The 26,836-nt window shown below is 43.5% G+C and overlaps 1 protein-coding gene across 2 annotated transcripts in view; it reads right to left on the bottom strand.

Moving 5' to 3' along the window:
- sgce (sarcoglycan, epsilon) overlaps nucleotides 1-26,836 on the bottom strand; it is a 125,442-nt gene that overhangs the window by 81,316 nt on the left and 17,290 nt on the right. For both annotated transcript variants that reach the window (XM_068009915.1, XM_068009908.1), the window contains 3 exons: nucleotides 21,137-21,262; nucleotides 18,075-18,229; nucleotides 6,184-6,256 (listed from right to left, as the gene is read on the bottom strand). In XM_068009915.1, coding sequence (XP_067866016.1) covers nucleotides 6,184-6,256; nucleotides 18,075-18,229; nucleotides 21,137-21,262 — 354 coding nt within the window. The remainder of the gene's footprint in view (nucleotides 1-6,183; nucleotides 6,257-18,074; nucleotides 18,230-21,136; nucleotides 21,263-26,836) is intronic.

Raw genomic sequence — 26,836 nt, 5'->3', positions numbered from 1 at the left:
ATGGTCTTCTCAGGTGTCACTGTATATCAACAGATTATCAAGGTACACAAAGAAATTGTTCAGTCCAGCAATCACCTGGATGATCAACCTTTGAAATGTGGCTGGTGTATTTTTCATACCATACGGCAAGACCTTACACTGAAATAGACCATCTGAGGTTATGAAAGCGGAAATTTCTTTAGCTTGGTAGGTCAAGGGGACTTGCCAATAACCTTTCAGCAAGTCAATTTTGCTAATAAAGACTGAATTCCCCACTTTGTCAATATAATCCTCAAGTGGTGGGATTGGAGAAAAGTCTGTTTTAGATTACTGCATTCACTTTCCAATAATAAATACAAAATCTTTTGGAACCATCTCGTTTTGTGAAACTCCAGCTTCTTTGACTAGGTTCAATTACATTGTTCTTTAGCACATATTGAACCTCCTCTTTGACCTGAGCCAATTCATCAGGATTGAGTTGATAAGGATTCTGTTTAATGGATGTAACTGCCCCTCCATCAAACCCATGAATAGCCAGAGGAGTTTGATCTGACTTATTTATTTATTTAGAGATACAGCACTGAAACAGGCCCTTCGGCCCACCGAGTCTGTGCCGACCAAAAACCACCCATTTATACTAACCCTACAGTAATCCCATATTCCCTACCTACACTAGGGGCAATTTACAACGGCCAATTTACCTATCAACCTGCAAGTCTTTGGCTGTGGGAGGAAACTGGAGCACCTGGTGGAAACCCACACGGTCACAGGGAGAACTTGCAAAGTCCACACAGGCAGTACCCAGAACCAAACCCAGGTCGCTGGAGCTGAGACTGCAGTGCTAACCACTGCGCCACTCTTATATTTTAGAATATTTCTGTACGTTAAATTCAATTATTTTGTTTCAACAATAAACCAGCAGGCTAAAACTAGTTAACATAATGATCTGGAGTATTAATTAGTAACCAAATGCCAAATCTAGGTTAATTATGTGTACTCGTAGACCATTCAGCCCTTCAAGACTGCTCCACCAGTCAATTAAATCATTGCTGATCTTCTACCTCAATGCCATTTTTGCGCACTATCCCCATGTCCCTTGATATCTTTAATACCCGATCTCTGTCTCGAATATACTCAATGACTGAACCTGCGTAGCCCTCTGGAGTAGAGAATTCCAAAGAATCACCACACTCTGTGTGAAGAAATTCCTCTTCATCTCAGTTCTAAATGGCCTACCTCTTATTCTGAGACTGTGTACCCTGGTTCTAGACCACCGCCAGCCAGGGGAATCATTCTTCCTGCATCCACCCTATCGAGCTCTGTAAGAAGTTTGTATGCTTCATTGAGATCACCTCTCATTCTTCGAAACTCTACAGAACATAGGCCCAGTCTCCTCAATCTCTCCTCATATGACAATCCCGCCATCCTAGGGGTTAGTCCGGTGAACCTCCTTTGTACTCCCTCTATGGAAAGTATATCCTTCCTTAGGTAAGGAGACCAAAACTGTACACAATGCTCCAGGTGCACTTTCACCAAGGCAATTGCAGCAAGATTTCTTTATTCCTGTACTCAAATCCTCTTGCAATAAAGGCCAACATACCATTTGCCTTCCTAATTGCTTGCTGCACCTACATGTTAGCTTTCAGTGACTTATGAACAAGGACAACCAGATCCCTTTGGACATTAATACTTCCTAATCTCTCACCATTTAAGAATACTCTGCAATTCTGTTTTTCCTACCAAAGTGGATAACTTCACATTTTTCTGCATTATATTCCATCTGCCATGTTCTTGCCAACTCGCTTCGCCTAATTCCCCTTGAAACATCTTTGCATCCTCACAACTCACATTCCCATCTAGTTGTGTCATCAGCAAACTTGGAAATATTATATTTGGTCCCCACATCCAAATCATCGTTATAGATAGTGAATAGCTGGGGCCCAAGCACTGATCCTTGTGGTACCCCATCCTTCCAACTCCTTTGAAAGTTTCCAAATTGGGGCCTGTAACTACTGCTTTTGTGGATCAATTCATAATCATCCACCATTTCTGCGACATTCCTTATTTTACCGACATTATGCTCTTCCAGGTGGAACCTTATTCCTGATGGAACACTATTTTTAAATTCCTCCATTAGGATTAGTTCCCTAAGGTTTTCAAACTTCTGTTCAATCTTCACGGACCGACACCAACAATCAAATATCATTTTCTTCCTTTCTAGCAAATTCCATAAATGTCTGGTCAGGTTTCTTTCTTAAATTGCTGATTTTTTGTTCTTAAGCCTCTGGTATCAACTCATTAACTTGAAAACTGCAGTTTTAACCACTTCACCATCACTTGACTGTTTGTCCAAAAGTGATGAATATACTTCTAACGCTTTTCCCAATTACACACTTTACAATAAAATTGCCCAACTTTCCTTCGCCCATTGCCATTTCATACCAATTTTTTCCAAAGGACACAAAGTAAACTTCAACTCCTTCCTCATGAATTTAGACACTAAACGAATATCCCTTTCCTAAACAAAACCAGGAGTTAAATTGGATTCATCCTCAAACCTTCCTGCCACTCCCTGTTCGTGTAATCTAGGTTTTCTCTAACCAGTGCAAATTTCCTGACTTCTCTTTCTTTTTGTAACTCTTCTCTTTTGGATTCAAGTTTTCTCATTTCAAGTTGTAATCATCTGTCTTTTTCCCTTTCTTTTTTGCTCCCTTCGAATTCAAGCTCAATTCAAGTTGTAATTGTTAGTCCCTTCCTTTTCTTTCCTTTTCTCTTTTTTGAGTTCCAGTTGCCTCATTTGTAACTGAATTTTAGCTAACTCAAGCTGATAGACACCAGGATCACCCTTTTCTTCAAGGTTAAAATGTTGAGCCAACATTTTCTGCCTTTTTAACTTTTGATTCCCAACTAACCCCCACTTGCTCTGCTGTAGCCATTAATGCACTGTTAACTGTGTTATATCATTGAGAGTCAAATCTTCTCTGGAATCTGGAATACTGTGTGCAGTTTTGGTCTCCATATTTAAGGAATATATACTTGCATTGGAGGTGGTACAGCGAAGGTTCACTAGATTGGTCCCTGGGATGAGGGGGTTGTCCTATGATGACAGTTGAGTAAATTGGGCCTACGTTCTCTGCAGTATCGAAGAATGAGAGGCAATCTTATTGAAATACACAAAAGTCTGAAGGGGGTTGATAAGTCAGATACAGAGATTATTTCCACTGGTCAGGGAATCTAAAACATGAGGGCACAGTCTCAGGATAAGAGACCAATCATTTAGGACTGAGATGAGGAGAAATTACTTCACTCAAAGGGTTGTGAATCTTTGGAATTCTCTATCCCAGAGGGTTGTGGATGCTTCATCATTGAATACATTTAAGGCTGGGACAGACGGATATTTGGTCTCTCAGGGAATCAAGGGATATGGGGAGCGGGCGGCAAGTTGGAGTTGAAACCCAAGGTCAGCCATGATCGTACTGAATGGCAGAGCAGACTCGAAGGGCCATACGGTCTACTTCCGCTCCTGTATTCTCTCTCCGCAAAGGCTTGAGCATTAAAAGTAGACATGCTGACTTTCTCTATATAAGTATAGCAAAAGTAAATTGAAATCTTGTTCATTTAAATTCTAACAAATTCCACTGTACCTGTTTTACAGCCTCTGATGCAGGTTGATAGGTAAATTGGCCATTGTAAATTGCCCCTAGTGTAGGTAGGTGGTAGGGAATATGGGATTACTGTAGGGTTAGTATAAATGGGTGGTTGTTGGTCGGCACAGACTCGGTGGGCTGAAGGGCCTGTTTCAGTGCTGTATCTCCTAAATAAATAAATAAATATCACAGACCCGATCCCCCAATTTGTTACAACCTCAGTGAGGCCGTTAACTTTAAAATACGAGATAATGAATCCCCAGACCAATGTAAAGAATTACACAAGACTGCATGTTTTAAGACTTTTATTATAACTAAAATAAAAGAAATCCCCATTAACTAATCGTACTCTGTAAGTAGCTGATATCCAGATTACAAAGAAAAGGTATTTTTATTACTTATTAAAATACCTGAAAACCTCACACCACACTAATATGTTGCATAGTCCTTTTTAGATGGCAAAATCTTTGCAGTTAAAAGTCCCAAAATCCTTCCAGAAGCAATGAGATGGATCACCCAGACCTTTTTAAAAATCAATGCCCTCTTCGCTCAGTTCTCCATTCACTTCCAATCTGGACGTCCGTGAATAAGGCAATTCCTGGTAATCCTGCTGGTCATCCACTTCTCTGCAAGATTCAACTTTCAAAACAGGTTCATTTTCACAGCCTTTTGTTGTTTCAGGCTTTTAAGAGTAGGTGTTCCCTCTCTCTCTCTCAAAGCCGCCACTGCTGCTCGTCTTCCTTACCGCCTTCTCGGAGGTTGCAACCACTGGTTTCCTCTCTTACAGCCTGTTTGCCTTCAGAAAGTCTGTTAAATTTATCTGAACTCAAAAGTCAATAGTTTATTGTCCTGTTCCAATCTGCAAAGTTCAGAAGTCTGGTTTCACAGAGCTACCTGGGCCTTCCATTGTTTCCAGGTGTTAACAGCTGCTTGGTACATTTGCATTTTCAGTGACCCTCTTGCTTATGACCCAAAGGTCTGGAAAGGTAAAACCCATTGTTCCTAAGGTGTTACCCCTGCAGTCTCTGTTTTTCAAAAAAAAAAAAAGTCTTTGAATTGGCTTGTCCTTTAGCAGAGTGGATATGAGGTGACCTGACCTTCCGGACTCCATCTAAAGCTTTTAAAAATCACAATTTTAAAAACATTACCTTGTTAGAAAATCCAGAATTCAAAACAATACTGCCACCCCTTCTCCTTTCTTTCCTTCCCTATCTTTCCAGGGATATTTAGTACCCAATCTTATTTTTTGAGCCAGGTCTCTATTTTTGGCACAACATTATATTCCCATGCGGCTATTTGCACATGCAGCTCACCAAACTCACTCACCACTCTCTGTGCAATAACGTACATGCGGTGAAACCTGAATTACATCTTACTGTATTTCCTCTCAGTCTGACCCCACCTAATAACTTACTATTTCTGCTCTAGTGCTATCTGTCTCTCCCAATCCTTTGTGCACCTTGTTTATCATTCCTAATGCTACATTTGTTGTTCCCATCCCCTTGCCAAATTAGTTTAAACCCTCCCAACAGCACTAGTAAACCACCCCACGAGTACATTGGTCCCAGCCCCGTTTTGCCTGTACTTTATTATTCATAGCTTCAAACAGCCGAATGTGGGATTTTTGTTACACATACCAGTGAGTAAACGTGCCTCCAAATACTTGTTATTGATGCTTATTGCCCCTTGTTTCTCCCTGTTCCTCTTCACTTCTTTAGTTTTTGATGTTGAAGGAGTTAAGTAGAAACAAGTTGAGTTTTAGAAAAGCATCTCAGCAGAATTTACCAGTCAGGTTGAGAAAAGAAACAAACATGATGTTAGGGTAAAGGACAGGATTCGGGAGCGCGGGTTGGAGCCGGGGCCTCGAGGCTACTGTTTCCATGGAATGTTGGTGTAATGGGAAATAAAGAGATAATAAGCTAGGTTAGAGCCATCTGGTATGTGTATTGAAAAGGCTGAGGATGTGTGTTCATTGGAATGTGTAATCAATCACCATTGTTTTATGATCAATCATATCCGCTGTTTGAACACATTGTATGATAAGAACGGTATATAAGTTTGTGCTCCTGAATATTAAGTTAGAGTATTACCTCGGAATACCCGAGGTGATGTTTCTCCCTGCGTATGCTTAAATAAATCGATTGAACCTGTACCTCAGTTTCCTCGTGTGGTAATTGAGTTGCCCCACAACAATGTAACTTCAGTATTAATTTTTCACCTTCTAGGGCAAAGACGCAAATTTGTTTTGTTGTAAAACCACTTCCTTCAATAAAGAAGGTGTTTTGAAAATTGCCTTGTGAGCAGTTGGCAATTTTAAATTTTTCTTTTGTAATGTCTCCACAATAGGATTTGGCCAGAAACAACTTTAAGGTCAGATATACCCAAAGCTGCCTCTTACAGTTGCATAGAGGACACATGGAGAAGTAAGCTATGAAAGTTCTACATCCAAATCATTAACCTGTCTTTTGTCTTTACAGATGCTGACACAAATATTCCAAAGACATTATCCTTGCTATGTAAAACAGTAAAAACGTAAAAAAAAAGTATAGCAGCTCACCATCTGAAGCCATGATATTGACAACCAAAGTATGCCTTGCAGTTTCATACGTTCGCCTATTATAAGCAGTGATCTGACAAAAGAGAAAAGAAACAGAAAATCAACAAAATTAAAAGATAAATATATGCCAATTAAAAGTGAACATGCCTAAGACAATAGGTAAAATCCTACACAATTACTGTGCAAATTGTAAATGTACGTTCTGTGCTGCCTATTGTAAATGTAAATAATTAAATCAATCTGTTCAGAGCAGTGAAACAGTAATGAAAAACGTAATTAAATGAAAATATTACGGACACCTACATCACACATTTTTTCTGCAGTCAAAGCAGAGATACGAATTGGGGGAAGTCATGTTCAAACATTATACAGTACTTTCACTGCCGGTAAACTGATTATTTTACTAGTGGTAACTTCCCCCTGTTGTGAGGAATTATAATGCCAGTCATGGGCAGGGAAACACATGCAAGTTCTGAAGTGCATTCTTCAAATGAAAACCTGGTACTTTGTTTCCTTTTCTGTGGTTTTGATAAGCTCACGAATACCACTTAGTCTTTGCAATTTAAAGTATACATGCATCCTTTCCAACAAGATGATGACTTCTGTGGGTGGAATTATAAAACTTTAAACAAATGGATATTTAAACAGGAATTGCAGCAGAATTTGGTACATGTAGTCCATATCTATGATGCTTATATGCCATTATGATGCTGTTATAGATAGGTGGTCGAGGTGTGGGTGGTTCCCACTGTTCACCTCCCAAGTGACCGTAATCATGTTTTGTTTAAAATGATGATTTAGCCCAAGTGCTTTACTTGCTAAATAAACAAGACAGTGACAGGTTTTCTTGTAGGTTTGAAACTGAAGATTAACTATTTATTGATCAATATTCATTCCCCAAAATGTTCGCAACACCATTCACGCACACATTCACTCATATGCACTCTCAAGAGAAAACAGATAGAAGGCAAAAGGTAAGGGTTCAAAGTGTGATAGATTTTTGTGGTTTGTGGTAAACCTGTTGAATCTTCTAAGCAGAACAGTTTCTTTTAAAGATGCAGGCCTGGGTTGTTCGTAATCTTGACTTGTTGAGGTGTTGTAGATTTCTGATGGTTAAGATTTCAGATTGGAGGTGACGGCAGCCACTTTCAGTTCTCTGCTGCACCAAGTTGAAGTGTAGAATGAGCAGCAGGGCTCCTCCCTTGTTTTTTTGGATCCTCACAGCTCTTGGCTGGACAGGCTTTTCTGTGATGCAGCTGTGGTCGATCTCTCTCTCTCCAAAGCATTCCTTTTAAAAGTCAAAATGCAACAAATTAGAGTCTTTGTTAGTTGGCACATGGCCCTCTCCCCTTGTGTGATCACACAATGAACCAGGATGTGGAATCCATGGCCATCCATTAATGGCTGGCGAGTATAATCCTATTATGATGTAGCTACTTCACACCTTCTTTATCAGAAGAATTCAGTCAATTCAGGAATGTCTCTTGAAGGTTTCAGGATGGGTGTAATTGACACTTCTTAGCCTAGAATGTATCCTTTTGTCCTTAACAGACAGTAAGGTGGTGTTCGAATACACAGGCCAGGTCATCCAACCTTTGGTGGCCAACTTTTGCAGCATTGTCCACCTTTATAAAGGTAAAGTCAATTTTAAAGCGTCTACCTTGAATAAAGTCCATATCTTAAAAGTAGGAATATGGTATGTCTTTACTGGATTGCATTTTTCCTTTTTACATAGTCTTCAGGGTAAGGTAAGAGAAACATGAACACACATTCTGCACTCATTTTGACATGTACACCTCAATCTTACAACGGCTATAGCTGGCATTGTTTGCAACAGCTACTTCCTGTTCAAGTTTGAGTTTCTCATCTTTTTTTTGGATGAGGGACAATTATAATTGCATTTCTTCCGGGCATTGAAGTTTAAGGCTTTTGTTTAGGAAACCTCGTGTCTTCTATTCCTTTCTCACCACACTTATGTGGTGTCCAATGCGGTTGGATTTCTCTAGCATCAGTTTGCAGTAATTTGGGAGACTGCTGGAGTGACATCTTTTCTGTACCAAGGTCTGCAATATGCAAACTTCCATTAATATGCAAACTTCCATTACTACATTGTTCCTGGCTGTTAACAAATTTCACTGCCTGTACAGGCCTTAACTCCTTATCTGTTGCTTCCACGACACATAGATTGAATAGTTCAGGTTCTAGCATATTGATAATTCTTATCTCAAGGGTGACAGAGGGTGGTAAACTTTTTCTTTTAGCCCCTGTGAAGCATCTGGGTTTTCGTTCTGCACTTTGTCTGCAGTGGGTTCTGAATCTAATTTGCTGTGTTTGATTAGCTCTGGATTTAAAACCTGACCCTTTGATTCTTCAGTGGGCACATCCACACTGACCTCACTTTTATTTTTCTTGTGGCTTTCACAAGTGCTGTTTACTTTAGGGCATATTACCTTCCCTTTTCCTTTTACTTTGGGGATGGGGATTTCCCCAATCTGCCCTATGTACTTTTTTTTATCCATTCATGGGAAGTGGGCATCACTGGCTATGCCAGCATTTATTGCCCATCCCTAATTGCCCTGGAGAAGGTGGTGGTGAGCTGCCTTCTTGAACCGCTGCAGTCCATGTGAGGTAGATACACCCACAGTGCTAGTCAGGCCTCCTCCTTGACCTCTTTTTACATTACATTAACAACTGTGTCAGTTCTAGTTCTTGATCATGCCTGATCTGGAGAATATCATTAATTTTGCTTCAAATTTCCATCCCTCCCGTACCTTTATATGAACCACCTCCTACACTTCCTTTACTTTCCTGGACTTCTCTATCTCTACCTCTCAACATCTGCTTTCCACTGACATCTACTAGAAGCCCACTAACTCCCATCACTGAATTATACTTCTTTCAACTCCACTTTCTGCAAGGTCTCCATTCCTTTCCCCCAGTTTCTCCATTGGTCACAACTGCTCTGATGATATTGCTTTCCCTACCAGTGCTTCTGAAATTTTCTCTTTTGCCCTCAGCCGAGGACTGCTCTCAATCGAAGGTGCTATTTACTCTGATCAAGTCCATCTATGCGACTTCCCATATTCAGCTCGCTTTCATTACACCCTCCCCACCTACCCCCAACAGAACCATGAAAGGGTCCCCCTTGTTCTCACCTTCTACTCTCAAGCTTCTGTATTTGACAGATCACTCTGTCATTTCTGCCACGTCCAGCATGTCCTTACCAAACGCATCCTTCCCACCTCTCTCATTTTCTAAAGAGACACCCTGGTTAGTTCTTTCATCACCTGCTCTCCTCACTGTGCATCTTCCTATGCAAGCAGTGGAAATACAATATCTGCTCGTTTATCGCCTCCCACAACACAATTCACAGTATTAAACACTCCTTCCAAGTGAGGCAGCAATTTGCATGCATTGCCTCCAACCTTGGATACTATATCTGCTACACACAGTGCAGTCTCCTCTACATCGGGGAGATCAAATGCAGGGTAGGCAACTACTTTTCTACCTCTAATCTATCTATAACTGCGAACCCAAGCTCCCCGTCATCTGTCCTCAATTTCCCGTCCCACTCCTATCTTTGGCCTTCTAAGCTACTTTGATAAAGCTCTACACAAGCTCAAGTAACACCACTTCAACATTCTATTAGGCACTTTGCAGTCCTCTGGCCTTGATACTGACTAATAATTTCAGACCTTAACTATAGCTCCCAACCATCCACTCTCTGACAGGAAGTGCTGTCAATGTGGAATGTGTGTGCCAGATTTCCGGGAATGGGGAAACAGAAGGGTTGACACCCTTCATAATCGAACTTTTCTTTTTCCTTCTACCAATTTCCTGGGCAACTGGAGCCTGCTGTGCTTTTCCATTTTTTCAGGCTTCCCTTTCACCTGCTTATTACTCATTCTTTTAGCTATTCACACACTTTTTTGCGCTTCAACTCTGTCTTTTATTTCTTGGATTTCTCTTATGCCTCCTGCTAATGTTGCGTGCTTTTATCACTTTTTAAAAAATATACATTCATGGAATGTGGGCATCACTGGCAAGACCCATCGCCAATAGCCCATGAGAAGGTGGTAGTGAGCTGTCTTCTTGAATCGCTGCAGACCACGTGGTGTAGGTACATCCACAGTGCTGTTAGGGAGGGAGTTCAAGGATTTTGACCCATTTCTGCCAGTTAACCACCTGCTATTTTCCATTCCGGAATTTTACACCTCATTCTATTTTTTTTTTCTCCGACGTGTAGACTCACAATGTAATCCCTCCACCAAAACTCTTCAAAATGGTGCTGTTGTTGCTCTACAGTGCTGTAACCCCTGATACACAAAGAAAAAAACAGCAGGGCCTAAACAGAGTGTTTCTGAGGAAAAGAATCTGGAGCTCATTCAGTGTGTAACTCAGGCGTGGTGTAAATAGCAAAAAGACAGCAAGTGAAGAGCAAAAACCCCGTACGCGAGAAGTGACAGTATGCAATGCGTTACTGATGATCAGGTAAGTGAAAGTTTAAGAGAAAAAGCACAGCTTCCAGTGATTATTCTTAGCTGTGACCAGACTCGAAGAGGACAGGATAGCCATTTTATTCAAATGTCATTATTTGATTGGCAGCGCCCTCACCTTAAATCAGAAGATTGCAGCTCAAGCTCACTCTCGGATTAGCAACATATAAGCCAGACTATCACTGCAGCATAGCACTGAGGGTGTGCTGCACTGCTGCAGATGTCACCCTTTGGATGAACAATGATGTAAAAGATCCCTTGGCACTATTTAAAGAGTAGAAAGTTTTCTGCGTGTTCACGCTAATGTCCATCTCTTAGCCAATACCAACAAAATGAACTTGGCATTGTTATGTGTGCAATCTTGCTATGTACAAAATAGCTGCCACATTTGACCTCCGTAAAAAGAGGCACATCACTTCCAAGTATGTAAAGCGTTGAGACACGCAATAAATGCAATATAAGTGGAATGCCTGATCCCCATTTTCGATTATAAATTTATTGTATAACCTTGGAGCTGCTTCTGCTGCCAAACTTTGCTGGAAGAGAGGTGGAAGACTGGATCTTGTTGTCCCCCCGGCATCGGGTTCTGTGGCTGGAAGATCAGAGCCAGACACCCAGAATGTCAGGCCCGATCTTCCCGGCGGCGGGGAAGCTCCATGGCGGCCCCTCCGCCACGGGTCCCAACTTAGCATATGTAAAACAGTATACAGTACCATGTATCCTGTCACGATCCAACCAGAAGTTACCAATCTTCAGGTGGACGTGCGACACTTACGTGCCTTCAGTTTGCTGTCCTGGAAAAGCCGATGCTACCGAGTCAAAAATCTTCGGAGCCTGTGAAGGTCAGCAAGTACTGTGCTGCTCTCCTCCGTGTTTCTTGCGAAGCAGAGTTAAATCTCCTGAGGGGCTTCGGAACTCTACATCCATGTTGTTTGCGGTGGGGGGAGGGTCTGAACTCTGCATTCATGTTGGGGGGTGGTGGGGAATCCTGCACCCTTGTTTTGTGAAGGGGGCCACCACTGGAAATAGATGATCGTTTCTGTGGGGAGGGAGTGGGGGGCACAAATGTGATATTCTGTACGTTCCAGTTGCTGGTGGTCCACTGCGGGCACCTTGAATGATATAACAGTGGTCAGGTTGGCTCGCACTTACTTAAAGTTACTGCAGGCGTCAAGCTGTACCACACATCTCATGCTGCAACACAGCAATTAACATTACTCTCTGCCCCCCACCCCCAACAACATGGATGCAGAGTTCCAACCCGCAGCGTAGCCCCCCCCCCCAATCACCCACCCATGAGTTTAGCTGGAGCATAGAGATGGGGATGGTCCACCCTGTCTTTCTGGATCCTCGTGCTGTGAAGAAGCATGTCCGCCGGAGGCAGGATTACCAGGCAGATGCAGCCCATGTGGAAGTTCCAAGATGCGAACAGCAGCTGCCACCACGGAGCAGAATAGCCCAAAGACAGGATGACGGACCTGCAGATATCTGAACACCAGTGTCAGAGACAACTGCGGATTTTTTTTTTTCCAAAATATACTTTATTCATAAAAATCCGTAAAAATTACATTGCCAAACAGTTTCAAACAGCACCAAAAAATACAAACATTGCAAGGGAGATCAGTTTCCTTCAATACAATCATGAGTTGCTTCACAACCCTTCCATTTCATTTGTCATGCCAATTACATTTTTACATTTACAGCAAATGAAAATTTTCCGATACAGTTCGGGGGGTTTCCCATGGATCCAGCCCCTCAGTCCAGCTTGGTGGGGGGACCTTACACTGTGGTCTTTCCCCATTGAGCCTTTGCTGCGGCTGCCCCAAGCTTTAGTGCGTCCCTCAGCACGTAGTCCTGGACCTTGGAATGTGCCAGTCTGCAACATTTGGTGGTGGACAACTCTTTGCGCTGGAAGACCAGCATGTTTTGGGCAGCCCAAAGGGCGTCTTTCACCGAATTGATAGTCCTCCCGCAGCAGTTGATGCTTGTCTCGGTGTGCGTCCCTGGGAACAGCCCGTAGAGCACAGACTCCTGTGTTACAGAGCTGCTTGGGATGAACCTCGACAAAAACCACTGCATCTCTTTCCACACCTGCTTTGCAAAGGCACATTCCAGGAGGAGGTGGGCAACTGTCTCTTCCCCACCACAGCCACCGCGGGGGCATTGAGCGGAGGGGGCGAAACTTCGGGTGTGCATGAAGGATCTGCCGGGGAGGGCCCTTCTCACCACCAGCCAAGCTACATCTTGGTGCTTGTTTGAAAGTTCTGGTGATGAGGCATTCCGCCAAATGACTTTGACGGTCTGCTCAGGGAACCATCCGACAGGATCCACCGTCTCCTTTTCCCGTAGGGCCTTGAGGACATTCCGTGCAGACCACTGCCTGATGGACCGGTGGTCAAAGGTGTTTTCCCGCAGAAACTGCTCCACGAAGGATAGGTGGTACGTCACGGTCCAACTGCATGGAGCGTTCCGCGGCAATGTGACCAGGCCCATCCTTCGCAACACTGAGGACAGATAGAACCTCAGCACGTAGTGACACTTGGAGTTTGCGTACTGGAGGTCTACACACAGCTTGATGCAGCCGCACACGAAGGTGGTCATCAGGATCAGGGCCACGTTGGGTACATTTTACCCGCCCTTATCCAGAGCTTTGAACATTGTGTCCCTCCGGACCCGGTCCATTTTAGATCCCCAGATGAAGCGGAAAATGGCTCGGGTGACCGCCACAGCGCAGGAGTGGGGAATGGGCCAGACCTGCGCCACGTACAGCAACACCGTGAGCGCCTCGCACCTGATGACCAGGTTCTTACCCACAATGGAGAGAGATCGCTGCCCCCACATGCTCAACTTTTGTTGTACCTTGGCTACTCGCTCCTCGCAGGTTTTGGTGCACGCCCCGGCCCTTCCGAACCATATCCCCAGCACTTTCAGGTAGTCTGACCTGACGGTGAAGGGGACAAAGGATCGGTCAGCCCAGTTCCCAAAGAACATGGCCTCGCTCTTGCCGTGGTTAACTTTGGCTCCCGAGGCCAGTTCGAACTGGTCACAGATGCTCATCAGTCTGCGCACGGACAGCGAATCTGAGCAGAAGACGGCGACGTCATCCATGTACAGGGAGGTTTTAACCTGAGCGCCTCCGCTGCCTGGGATTGTCACCCCTCTTATGCCCGCATCCTTCCTAATAGACTCAGCAAAGGGTTCAATACAGAAAACAAACAAGACCGGGGAGAGAGACAGCCCTGTCTGACTCCAGATTGGATCGGGAAACTTTCCGATTCCCACCCATTGATTGAGACTGCGCTACTGATGTTTGTGTAGAGCAGTTTGATCCAATTGCAGATTCCCTCCCCAAACCCCATTTTGGAAAGCACATCCATCATGTAGGTGTGTGATATCCTGTCAAAAGCCTTCTCCTGGTCCAGGCTGATGAGGCAGGTGTCCACCCTCCTGTCCCGTACATAGGCGATCGTATCCCTGAGTAGCGTGAGACTATCAGAGATCTTCCTGCCAGGTACAGTGCAGGTCTGATCGGGGTGAATTACCAACTCCAGAGCAGACTTGACTCGACTGGCTATGACTTTGGACAGAATCTTGTAGTCAACATTAAGCAGTGAGATGGGCCGCCAATTTCTGATTTCTGCCCTCTCCCCCTTCCGCTTGTAAATGAGGGTGATGATGCCTTTCCTCATGGATTCTGACATGCTGCCGGCCAGGAGCATACTCTCGTATACATTCCAGCAGGTCCGGGCCGACCCAGTCCCACAGGGCCGAGTACAACTCGACCGGTAAGCCGTCGCTTCCGGGAGTTTTACTCATCTCGAAGGACTCGACGGCCTTTGTCAGCTCGTCCAGAGTTAGCGGCTTGTCCAGTCTCTCCCTCCTGCTGTCATCTAAGACCTCTGTGATAGATGACAGGAAGGACTGGGAGGCGCTGCTGTCTGTGGGCTTCGCGTCATACAGCCCAGCATAAAAGGATTTGCTGATCCTTAGTATGTCAGACTGCGAAGACGTTACCGAGCCACCCTCTTCCTTCAGGCTGCTGGTAACAGAGCTCTCTCTGTGTACCTTTTGGAAGAAGTAACGAGAGCACGTCTCATCCTGCTCGATGGAGCGGACTCCGGACCGGAAGATGATCTTGGAGGCCTTCGTGGCAAAGAGCGAGGCCTGCTGGCTCTTCACCTCGTGGAGGTCCTCCTTGACCTCGACCCCCATTGACTGCATACTCTTCTGGAGTCGGGACATTTCCCTCTGTCTCTCTCTCGCCCTCTGAACACCTTTGTGGATGAAGAACCTCTTGATGAGACAACTGCGGATGACCAGAGAGGCGGTCACACATCTCTGTGCAATGCTGAACACTGGCCTGCAGCCACTGGGCTTTGGTGGTCACCCTACGCCCTCAAAGTGACAGCGGCCCTAAACTTCTGCGCCTCTGGAGCATTCCAGGGTCTCTTGTGTGGGGTCTCTCAATTAGAAGTACACCACTGTATCAGGGAGGTTACCGATGCTTTGTACAGGAAGGCCGGCGACTAAGTGCGCTTCAGGACGGACTCTGGCCAAGAGGGCCATTGGTTTTGGGGCCATTGCGGGATTCCCACAGGCGCAAGGAGTCATCGACTGCACGCATATGGCCATCAAGGTTCCCAAAGAACAACCAGCCACATACAGAAACAGAAAGGGCTTTCATTCACTCAACGTGCAGCTAGTTTGTGACCACAGAAAGTGCTTCCTGCAAGTGTGCTTGCTTCCCAGGTAGCTGCCAAAACTCTTTCATCCTGCGCTAGTCCCAGGTACCGCTGCTGTTCACTCCCCTCGCCCACCTTCAGGGGTATATTCTTGGGGATATGGGCTACCCCTTACTGACATAGCTTCTGACGCTAGTAAGGAACCCCAGGAATGATGCAGAAAAGCGACAACACCTGACAGGGCTCCAGCTAAGCGACATCAAACAGGCCATTGGCATGCTAAAGATGCATTTCCACTGTCTCGATAGATCGGGTAGAGCCCTACAGTACGCACCAGACAGGGTTGGGCGCATAGTTGTGTGCTGCATTCTACACAACATCGCAGTAGAGTGGGGAGGCCTTGCAGGATGATGAGATACGGGAGCAGGAGACATCCTCAGATGATGAGGGCGCAGAGGGCAAGCAGGAACAACCGCGCATGAGAGCACGGAGAGCAGTGATGGAGGGCCGGCATGGCAAGACAGCGACTGATTCTTCAGCACTTCCACAAGCAACAAATGCTCCTCACACCACAAACCACCATCACGCATCTTGTTTGAAGTCTTCTGCCTCTGTAACATCCGCCTCTCCAGCATGACTGGCAGCAGCTGACTGAGCCATTGCCCGTGTGACTAATCCATGCAGTGCCACATCATGCATATTGGCATGGCAATGACGTTATGTTATTCCTTACATTGGCAGTACTGTCAGGCTTATGATGTAAAGGCACATAATCGATACATGGTGGCATACGTTATTCACACAGGAATGCTGAAATTGTCCGAAAAGCACATTTAATTAAGGTATAAATGACATAGCCATCTGACCCGTGCATACCCATATGTATCAAGGTGTTTTTTTAATACGTCTGCAGGTGCTCCTGCACAGTGCGACCTCTGCAATAGCAGCTGGACTGGAGGCAGGCTGATCAGGATGCCCCTTGGCCTGGGATGACTTTGGCAGTCGTCCTCTGGTTATCTGAGGCCTGGAAGGCCCCGGCTGCCTGAGGGTGTCCTGTACTGTTGCAGGACTCTCCTTAGGCATCGCGGCTGCTGGAGCTGGACTCACTGGCAGAGGGGCTAAGAAGCCAGTGTCCACAGTCAGATCACCCCGAGTGGAGATCCCAGACGTGAAGCGCAGCCTCTCCTCCCTCTCACGGCTCATTGGAACCTCCCTGCTCTCCAGAGAAGGACTAGGAGCAGTCTCCATGCTTCTGGTCCTCAATCTCGCCCAGCCACTGCTGATTTGAATTCATGGCCACAGCGATGGCTTCCAGGTTACGGAGCATCTGTAGAATATGCCTGGCCTGGATGGACTCCCCCACTGTCTGCTTAAGGCTGTGCAAGACCTTTGGCATCTTCGCCAGATGTTGCCTAACCTCTCCCTGCAGCTCCAGCATGCCCTGTGCTGCCGACACAAGAGGCTCATCATCAGCCTGGGGCTCAACATAGGGCTGGACACCCACAGTCCTCCAACTGTCAGAGGCCTCAGCCAGCTGCTCAGGCGCATATGGTGCTCTCACCAGCTCGTGACCACAAATCTAACACCAATCGCACACCCACCGAGGCGAGTGTACCCATGCTGGTGGAGAGTGCTGGGTGAGTCATGGGACAGTGCATCCTCTGAGTGTATCTCTTCCTCAGAGGTGCTGTCATTTTCAGGGTCTCCAAGGCCAACTCGGAGGGTCGCCCTGCAAGATACAATGTGAAGACGACATTTAGGTGTTATACTGCACATGTCGTAATGATGACAGCATAACGCCTGCGTAGGAAATGTCATTAGCAATTACTCTGTGTTTGGCAATAATCACTTTCAACTGAGACCCCGAGCTCCACATCTGAGATGGCACCTGCTCCCTGGCTCCTGGCTAACTCAAGTGCCTCCTCTTCAGCTTGCGACAGCGGCCTCAGGTCGGGCACCCCACCTCCGGTCCTGGTTGCCTCCCTTCTGTTGTGGGCCCTCTTCTCCCTGAAGAGCAAGGATGCCAATACTGAACATTGCCGAACATCAATCTCACAGTTGTATTAACATGGGCGCTTCAGCATCAAATGGGAGATGCTTTGTCTGGTATATGGAATCATGCTGTCATGGGTGTGACATGCTCTAAGGTATAAACCAAGTTGACTTGGTGTGCATAGGCAGTCAGTCATGCGCCATCTATCCTCCCTGACTCTGATATTGCAGTTGCATCCATATGGCATAACGTGCTGCACCAACCAGTTCACAAAAGGAATCTCGAGACTTGCCACTTACCTTTGCTGATCGCATGAGGTCACTGACCCTCTTCCGACACTGCACCCAGTCTCGTCGGATGGCCCCACAGCTGCTAACCTCCTGTGCCACCTCCATCCAGGCTTGCTTGGTTAGGTGGGAGGACCTCTTCCTTCTATCACTGGGGAAAAGGACCTCCTGCCTTTCCCTTGCAGCCTGGAGTATGGTTTTACCTTTTCCTTAAACTTGTAGTTACTGTAACTGCAAATTTTCAAAAAAGGTTCAAAAATTTTGATAAATTACTAGATTGCATTTATGTACAAGATAGAATTAACATATTTGATAAGTTAAAGTAGCTTTGAGAATAAACTGTTCATACTTGGTCAGAAATTATTCTTTATCTTGTCCACAATCAGTAAAAATCTACTACAATAATGCATTACTCATCAAGTTACTATAGTACCTCAATGATTGTTGTTTTGTCAGCATTCTCAATGGTTGGCGACCCATAAAGCACTCCGTCACTGTATGGAGTTCTTTGAATATACCGCAGCCAGCCAGGTCTGTCTGGGTATCCTTTTAGATTCGTCTTAAATGTAATGGGATCATTTCTGGCATCTGCCAAACCAAAATTAGCAACATGTTAGAAATGGATTTATAATACACATGCAGATTTCTTTTTAATTATTTGAATTGTGTTTTTTAACCCCATACTGCATTATGAATTAAGTGAGCATTGCACTTCAAAGGTGTTTATTGGTATAATGAATAATTAGAGTAAGACAGCTAGTGTAGATAATCACACTGTAAATGAGCTCCCCTAATGGTTCACTATGTAGCTGAGATACAGAGACCAGGAATGCACCATAATTGGTTTGCTCCAAATTCACTGATCTTAGGCAAGATGGTGGTAAGGAAACTGCAAGTCATAGAATCATTTACAGCACAGAGGCCATTCAGCCCATCAAGTCAATGCTGGCTCTCCACAGAGCTATGCAGTCAGTCCCACTCCAAGGCTCAATCCCTATAGCCCTGCAAGGATATTTCTCTCAAGTGGCCATCCAGCTTCCTCTTGAAATCATTGATTGTCGCCGCTTCCACCACCCTTCTGGGCAGCGAGTTCCAGGTCATTACCACCCACTGGTAAAAAAGTGCTTACTCATATTCCCCCTGCATCTTTTGCCCAAAAATTTCAATCTGTCCCCTAGTCTTTTTGTAGTACCATTTGTTAAGTGGCCTCAGTGCCAGGAGGAAAGAAATTTTTTCCCAAAATTTGTGCTGCTGATTGCTTTCCAGTAACTTCTGTTGAAATGTGTTTATGTATTTTGGGTAAAAACAGGTTTGCGGTCAGGTATGACGTCCTCACAAGTAGTGCTGTAACATTAACTATTAAGATTCACACAAAAATGGATACTTTAGTGAGGTACTGTGGGGTGTCTGGCATCCATGGGACCACCCACTAAGAAGGAGTCAATTCCTCAGAGTGTGGGGTAGATATTAGCAATTTAAAAGTGCCTTCATTTAACTTGAAAAGAGATAATAACCACTAAAAAAAAAAATCTATATTTTGTTGTTTTTATTATCTATTGATTTCTTTTCTCTCTTTCTCTTCAGAGTACTGATTCATGCTCACCCAAATGGCCACTTTTCTTGTGTGAGCTTTGACAGTGAGTTTTAGCAGGCTTTCAACATTATAGCCAAACTCATCCTGTCCTTGCTAAAAGTCCATATATGTGTATCTCCTAGCAGGCACCACTGGGGATTTTTTCACTTCCCTTGCCCAAAGACACTGAGGCAACTGCAGCATCCAATTGCTGCCCCAGCATACAAACTTAGCAGACACATTTCAAACCCAACTTAGGATCTTCCTGGCCTGTACAGTTTAGTACTACACTGAACCACTCTAACATCAGTTATTAGTTAATCTGACAATATAAGGGATCTGAATTATCAACAGGGTATAACTAGCTCCCATGCTGCTAATGTGGCCTGTATCAGCTGCTTGAAAGCACCAGGGATGATCATGCGTGAATCTGCTCTCTAATCTCCTGCTGGAAGATGATCTTTGTTCACTTCTTTCTTCAATGAGGCACGAATCCAGAACTGGCCATACCAGAACTTCACCTACTTTAGCCCAGCTCCACAGCAATAAGCTACCTTAAAAATGGTAAATAGAAATAAATAAAAGGAGTACAACATTGCATCCCATTGCTGAGAGATGAGCTCAAAATTGACATGGTTACAGTTAATCATCCACTGGCCAGGAAAAAAATGGAATTTTAAATACTAATTGATGATTTTTAAATGTGCAATAGCAGTTAGCAGTTACAACACTGGCATGGACATTCTTTTTTGTAAATCATAGCAGTGGGGAAAATAATTTTTTTTTTTTAAAGACAGCTGCATCATTAACCTAAATACAAAATATCAACATCCAATTAATTGTAAATGAAAGCAAGAATGGAAAATACCTTGAACACACAGTAAGGCAATATACGAGACCGGCTTGTACTCAAATACAGTAGCAGCGCCACCTAATGGTGGTTGGAAGAAGTATGGACAAGCAGGCACTATTTGTTATGGCATTAGCTGTCATAGCGTCACCCATTAAAAGTAGTAGCAAATAAGCGGTACATAGACGTTAATTAGACATCACTAAATGTCATGCAGGCTTTGCAAAATCACGACATGGGAACAGGGTGACAACAGTGCCAAGAATTTTAATTTATTGTATAGATTTTGCTAAATGTAATATTTTGCAACAGTGGCCATGAAACTTCCAAATAGTTTACACCCCATTTTTAAAATAGATTTTCACCTTTGTCAGATCTTATTGGGCCTGAACATTTTCCTGGCTCATATTACCTATTTTTACAATCCCTGCTTAAGGAGAACAAATTGGCGTATGTTGCTCTCCCTTTGTCCTTTTGCTGTCGGGTGCCATTATCCAAGAGTCCCACTGTGAATTGTGAAATGCTGCACCAATGGAAATGTTGAAATGGGCTCCTACATATGTTTTATCAGATACTTGTAGAATATTTTATCACTTTAGAAGCATAAGGCTAAAGCCCTTGTGATTTTAATCCCACACATTATTCAGAACATGTGTAAAGAGCTTTTGCAACCCAACTAAGTACATGATTTTAATTGTTCTCAACTCAGTCATTGAGTTGTGAAGTTGTCAATTTACCACATTGTAGAAAGCATAAAAAAGACAAGTCTAAAAATAATTTGTATATAAACATACAATACAAACATTTAGCAGTAACAAAAAAATGTAGATTTCTGCCTCAAGATTACCATCTGCAAAACCTTGATACTTTATTTGCACAACTAAAAACTGATTTTGTATTCACACAGGGAGTATTCTGCAGCAAAGTAGTTGCAAAACTTGCAACACTGGCGGAAATGAGTGTCACGCATCAACAATGTATCAAGCAAATAAACGCCAATGTTAAAACAGGGTTTAAATAAATCTATTCTAAGCACAGGGTAATTGAGCTGGATTAGCAGAGTGCCACTTACCAAGTTTCATTGAGTAGGGAGGAAATTCCCCTTTAAAGTACTCTCTCTCCAAAACATGGACAAAAAGAACTCCGGAAGATGGATAAACATTCCGATCGGAATGGACTCGTGAAAAAATGGAATACACTAAAAGGAGAAATGGGGGGGGGAATAAATTAAAGTGAAAATTCAAGTTATATAATCATACAGGGTTTTACATTCAATTAGAACATATTATGCTGATCAAATATCAAACTGCACCATATAATGAATATAGAGAGACTCCATAGATTTGTATCCCAAGATACATATTTGATAACTAAAGAGCTCAACTGAAATAATAAAATCAATTAATAAAAACACTATTTTAATTACACAGATATTAATTTTAACGTTATGATTTGTTATTTACAATATCAAGGAACAAGGCAAAAATAGTTTTAAACATTATTCCATCAACAAATGTTTCAAGGAAACTGGTTTACATCAATATTTTTGCTAATGGTGCCTTAAGTGAATTGCTGTGAAGCAAATCTTTGTCCTTTTGTATCATTTTGTCTATTAAGAATCTGAGGTTTTTTTTGTTTACAGTAGGAACAGTAACTACAAATGCATTTTTTCCTGCAGTGCCTTGATGGCATATTGGATTAAGACATTCTTTTCACCTCTGGGACTTGAATCAAGGCTGCTTAGAAAGATGGGATTGATGGCCTCCTGATCCTAAGTGAAATGAATGCATACAGCATTAAAGTCCCAGCTAAAACAGGTTTAAATTTTGGCACAACCTGTACTAACTCCATTGGGGAGACTTCAAGTATTAAAGTTCTGACACCGCATTAGGGAGTAATAGGAGCTCTATTCTGAGGCTGGATGTTTCAAGATAACAGATGGGGTTGTGAGGTTCAGGGTTATAGGGCAATGCAGAGGGAGCTACGACATTGGGGACTAGGCACACTATAAGGTAATGCAGAGGGAACTATGACATTGGGGACTAGGCACACTATCAGAGTAATGCAGAGGGAGTTATGAGGTTGGGGATTAGGCACATTATAAGGTAATGCAGAGGGAGTTATGAGGTTGGGGACTAGGCACACTATCAGAGTAATGCAGAGGGAGTTATGAGGTTGGGGATTAGGCACATTATAAGGTAATGCAGAGGGAACTATGACATTGGGGACTAGGCACACTATCAGAGTAATGCAGAGGGAGCTATGACATTGGGGACTAGGCACACTATCAGAGTAATGCAGAGGGAACTATGACATTGGGGACTAGGCACACTATCAGAGTAATGCAGAGGGAGTTATGAGGTTGGGGATTAGGCACATTACCAGAGTAATGCAGAGGGAGCTTTTGCTTGAGGTTGATGTTTAGGCAATTTGTCAAGCAATCCGGAGAGACCTTTATGAAGCTGGAATTTAAGCACTGTTAATAGTAGAGTGGTGGGTGTTCGGCAATTGCTACAGTATCCTAGACAACAAGAATGAGAATGTCAAATGGAAAATTGTTCCATTACTATACATGTTCATTTCAAGCAGAAAATGCTCAAACAGAACTGAGCAAAACAAAATGTGAGGGTTTTCAATGGTTGCGGGAGAATAGTGAATATAATGAACAATTATGAAGGAATAGAAAGTTCTCAAGTACTGTACTGGGAAAAATAATTTAGCTATTTACAGTAATTGAATTCCTGTAAACTGCCATTCCCACAATGACAGTCATTTCATTTAACCACCAGAGATTTTAAAAATTAGCATTACAGGACTGTGCTGGTTTAGAAAGCAACAAGTAGATATTCTAAGACTGCTCAGAGACAAAAACTTTCACTTTCCACTTATTTCTGTAGCCTAGAAATAGAAGTGAACAATATGTTATTTTCAATTTGAATGAGGTCTGCAGTAGACAAGCCCCATGAATTTTAATTTGAAAGTCTAGTGCATCACTCACGGATTCAGAGGCCATATTTGAAAAAATATCTTTTAAGGCAGAATAATGCCATGCTCATTCTGTAGGAACGCTCTGTAAATTCAAAGTTCTGCTTTCACTAATATAAAAGCAAAATACTGCGCATGCTGGAAATCTGAACTAAAAACCAGAAGTGCTAGAAATACTCAGCAGGTCTGACAGCATCTGTGGAGAGAGAAACAGAGTCAACGTTTCCAATCTGTGACCTTTCAGCAGAACGGTTCTGGGTTCTGATGAAAGATCACAGACCTGAAACGTTAACTCTGCTTCTCTCCCACAGATGCTGCCAGACCTGCTGAGTATTTCCAGCACTTTTGGTTTTTAGTTTTGCTATCCTTGTTAGTTATGCGTTTACAACTTTTATTCTCCAGAACAACCAAGTCAATGAATTATTTTAACATTTGATAGAGAGGATGCGTTTTTATTAAAGGAGGGTACTCAACCCATGATGTCAGTTAAACAATTGCAAATGTAACTCTTCTTAATATGACATTTAACATTTATAACCACAAGGACTGAAATATATTTTAAATCACAGAAAATACTGAACTAACAACAAAATCTAATTGAATTTAAGAAATTAGGTAAAACAACTTCCTGTTAAGCCAGAATTTAAAAAAAATTAAAATTAAAAACATAAAGGACACTACTTTGTTGATTAATTGTTGGTTAATTTTCACAAATGCTCAGGTAAAGTTGATGCTCATGAACTGCTGCCATGTAAAATATTACAAGAGTTAAAGAGATGAATTTGTGCAGTTGGTTAGACTCTAGGAGCTAGGTATGAATCCTGTTCTGACTGATGTGTTCAAAGCATCCTCTGGCTTTTCATGCTGAGGGTCCTGTGTAAATTGTTCTTGGGCAGCATCAACCCAGTTCCTAAAGGGCCCGGAGCATAAAACTGCCTCTAATTTGGCCATCTTACAGAGAGGCTGCTGTTTTGGAAATGGAAATGGTAAAGGAACGCTCTTCTAAATTTAGAACATTGTCAGGACAGAGCAAATGGAGTTTTACTCTGCCTCTAACACACACTATGCCTAAGCTGGAAATATTTGAGGCTGACACACCACAAACACAAAATCCAGCAAAAAATAAATTTGAGGTAATTTTACATTTGCCAAAACCTATCAAGCTTTCCCACATTCATTCTGTGGCAAATATAAACAGGAATATTTCAGAAGAAAAAGCTTTGGAGATTAATGAAGTCACAAATATTTCTAAGCTGGCCACTGTAGCCAACTGTCGAAAGAGCTGACTTTTGCTGGTACAGTATATGAACACAGGAACTGAGAGATGATAAAAGACCAAGCTCCCTTTCTACCATCCTGGGAGGTGCATGATACACTGATAATGAAGTTGTTGACTAACCATGGAAATCATTAATCTATAACAGACCGAGACATAAGGTGAGAAAATCCCCAGTGGTGGAGAGCTTTGGGACCCATGGTCCAAAATCACCTATTCTTCCAAAGTGTCCTACTCTCACATATCATGGGCTGGATTTTACCAAGCCCCCGACGTTGTGATCCGTGGTGGGGGTGGCCTGAAGATGGGTCCGGAAGAGGCCTGCCACTGACCTTGAAGCCGGCCCCGCCCGAACCTCCCAGCGGCAGTAAGGCTCTGTGGCAGCTCCCCTGCCATTGGGTGACGGGACCAGAATTTAAATATTTAATTAATAAAATGAATACATTTAAATGGATTTGCCTTCAATCTTCCAGGCCCGCCGCGATCTTCGGAGCAGCAGCCAGCACTCCCGCGCCTTCAATTCCGCGCCTGGGGTAAGTGGTGTGACACTGGTAGGGAGGGGGGGGGAAAGGAATTAACATTTTCTGTGGGGGGTGGTGGTTGGGGGGGGGGGGGGGGTTTGACGGGGTCAAATAAACGTAATGGGTTTGGGGGATGGTGGGAAGGGGTGAACTCTAATCTTTGTGCAGTCTGGGAGGGAAAGTCACATTTCAAAGGTAAGTCTTTTTTAGGGGGATGGGGGGAGGGCAAATAATGAATGTAAATAGTATTGGCGGGTAGGAAAGGGGCATTAGAAATTTATACTTCCTTAAAAATTTAAATGTCGGCAGGACTGGCTGTCCTTTAAAAATGGCGCCAGCGCCTGCGCACAGGCTGCTGATGCCATTGCCGGGGACTGGCAGCCCATCCCCTCCATATGATTTTGGGAGGTTGGGGGGTGGGTGGCGGGCTGCCCCAGCTATTTAAATGAGCCACCCCATGGGAGATCGGCGGTGAGCTCTTAAAATCCAGCCTCATCTCTCAAATTACTCAAATTGTATCCAAAAATATTATTTTCTGAAAGAAATCTGTCTAATTTGCATTTGAATAAATCAATACTGATAGTTTTTAAGGAGTCCGGTCCATAGATTTACCACTTACTGAAATGATGTTTCCACAGATTCGTTTTGAACATACCCTTTTTAAAGTGCAGGCCATGTTATCTGGTTCTACTATTCTGAACAAGGTGAAACAGCTCATCATGGCCTACATTATCACGTCCCTTTTGAATCTTAAAAATAGCAAATCATATCACCTCTCAATCTTCTCTTTGAGTGAGAAAATGCCCAATTTACTCCTCTTAATCTAATCCCTCCATCACCCTTAATCATTCTGTTTACTCTCTTCCATATCCTTTCAATAGCTGCGAGATCTTTTTTGTACTGTGATGACCAGAGCAGTACACAGTATTCTAAGTGCGGTCGCACCAATAATTTATTTAAGTAGCAGAATTACCTCACTATTTCAGTCCAATATCATTACATTATTAAGCCAATGCAAATCCCCGGAGCCAAGTGATAGCCTCCTCATTTGCTGAGTTTAAGGTGATTAGTCCACCACTTAGTCTGTAGAGGGGACATTCCTCGGTAATGTGCAGCATGGGTTTGTACTGAGGCCCCAGCGTTGGAGGTTGGCTGCGCAGGGGCCCTGGCTTGTCCTCAGCCTGTTTAGCAAGGACCACTCTCACCGTGGTAGTTCAAAGCCTGCCATTCAACAGATGGGATCTGTCACAAGGAATGTGTTAGTGACTTCCCATGTTTCCCATTCCTTGATCCAAAGGGTGCCTGCTGGTAGATCGTGCTCAGGAAAGTTGCTCCATCTGGGGCGCCAAGATGCAAGGTGGGCAGTAGGTGGATTGAACATGTCATTATGGAGTGGTAAGTGAGGTGCAGCACAGATGGTTTCAACAAGCTTGTGGGTTTTTTTCAGTCAGCGGAGGTGTGGGGGAGTGATGTTTGCGAGGACAGGAAGCCAGGAGAGGGGTTGTTGAGTGGAGGGTTCCTGTTATGATATGCATTGTTGCATACAATTAAGTATCAACAAGATGTGTGTGATATGACCTATGCCAGACAGGTATACAGTACTCTGCTGCTGAGTATGATAGGGCAATTGCTGAGGTCTGGAGTGTCATACAGGGCTCAATAGTGAACTTTTGATACACCCCAACATCTTTACTCAATGCCACCAAACATTGTTTTGATGGCTTCAATCAGGACCTCCAGGTCTTTCATTTTATATGTACATTATTTACTTTCCAGTTAAATCATAGACCTTTTCTGGATTTTTGTCCCCATGTGAAGCACTTTCTCTACAATGCCATGTTCCACCTATCAGTCCCATTCACATGTCAATTCATGTCCTCCTGTAACCTGTTCAGCTTTAGAGTCTACCATCTTCATTAGTTTTGTATCATCTGCAACTTCAGCCTTTATGCTTATGACTCCTAGCTTCAGATTATTGATCAGAATATTT

The sequence above is a fragment of the Heterodontus francisci genome, chromosome 2, assembly GCF_036365525.1.
Source record: "Heterodontus francisci isolate sHetFra1 chromosome 2, sHetFra1.hap1, whole genome shotgun sequence".
In the NCBI taxonomy this organism is placed as follows: Eukaryota; Metazoa; Chordata; class Chondrichthyes; order Heterodontiformes; family Heterodontidae; genus Heterodontus; species Heterodontus francisci.
The sequence above is the reverse complement of the archived record's forward strand: the minus strand, read 5'-3'. Positions and strand labels throughout refer to the sequence as shown.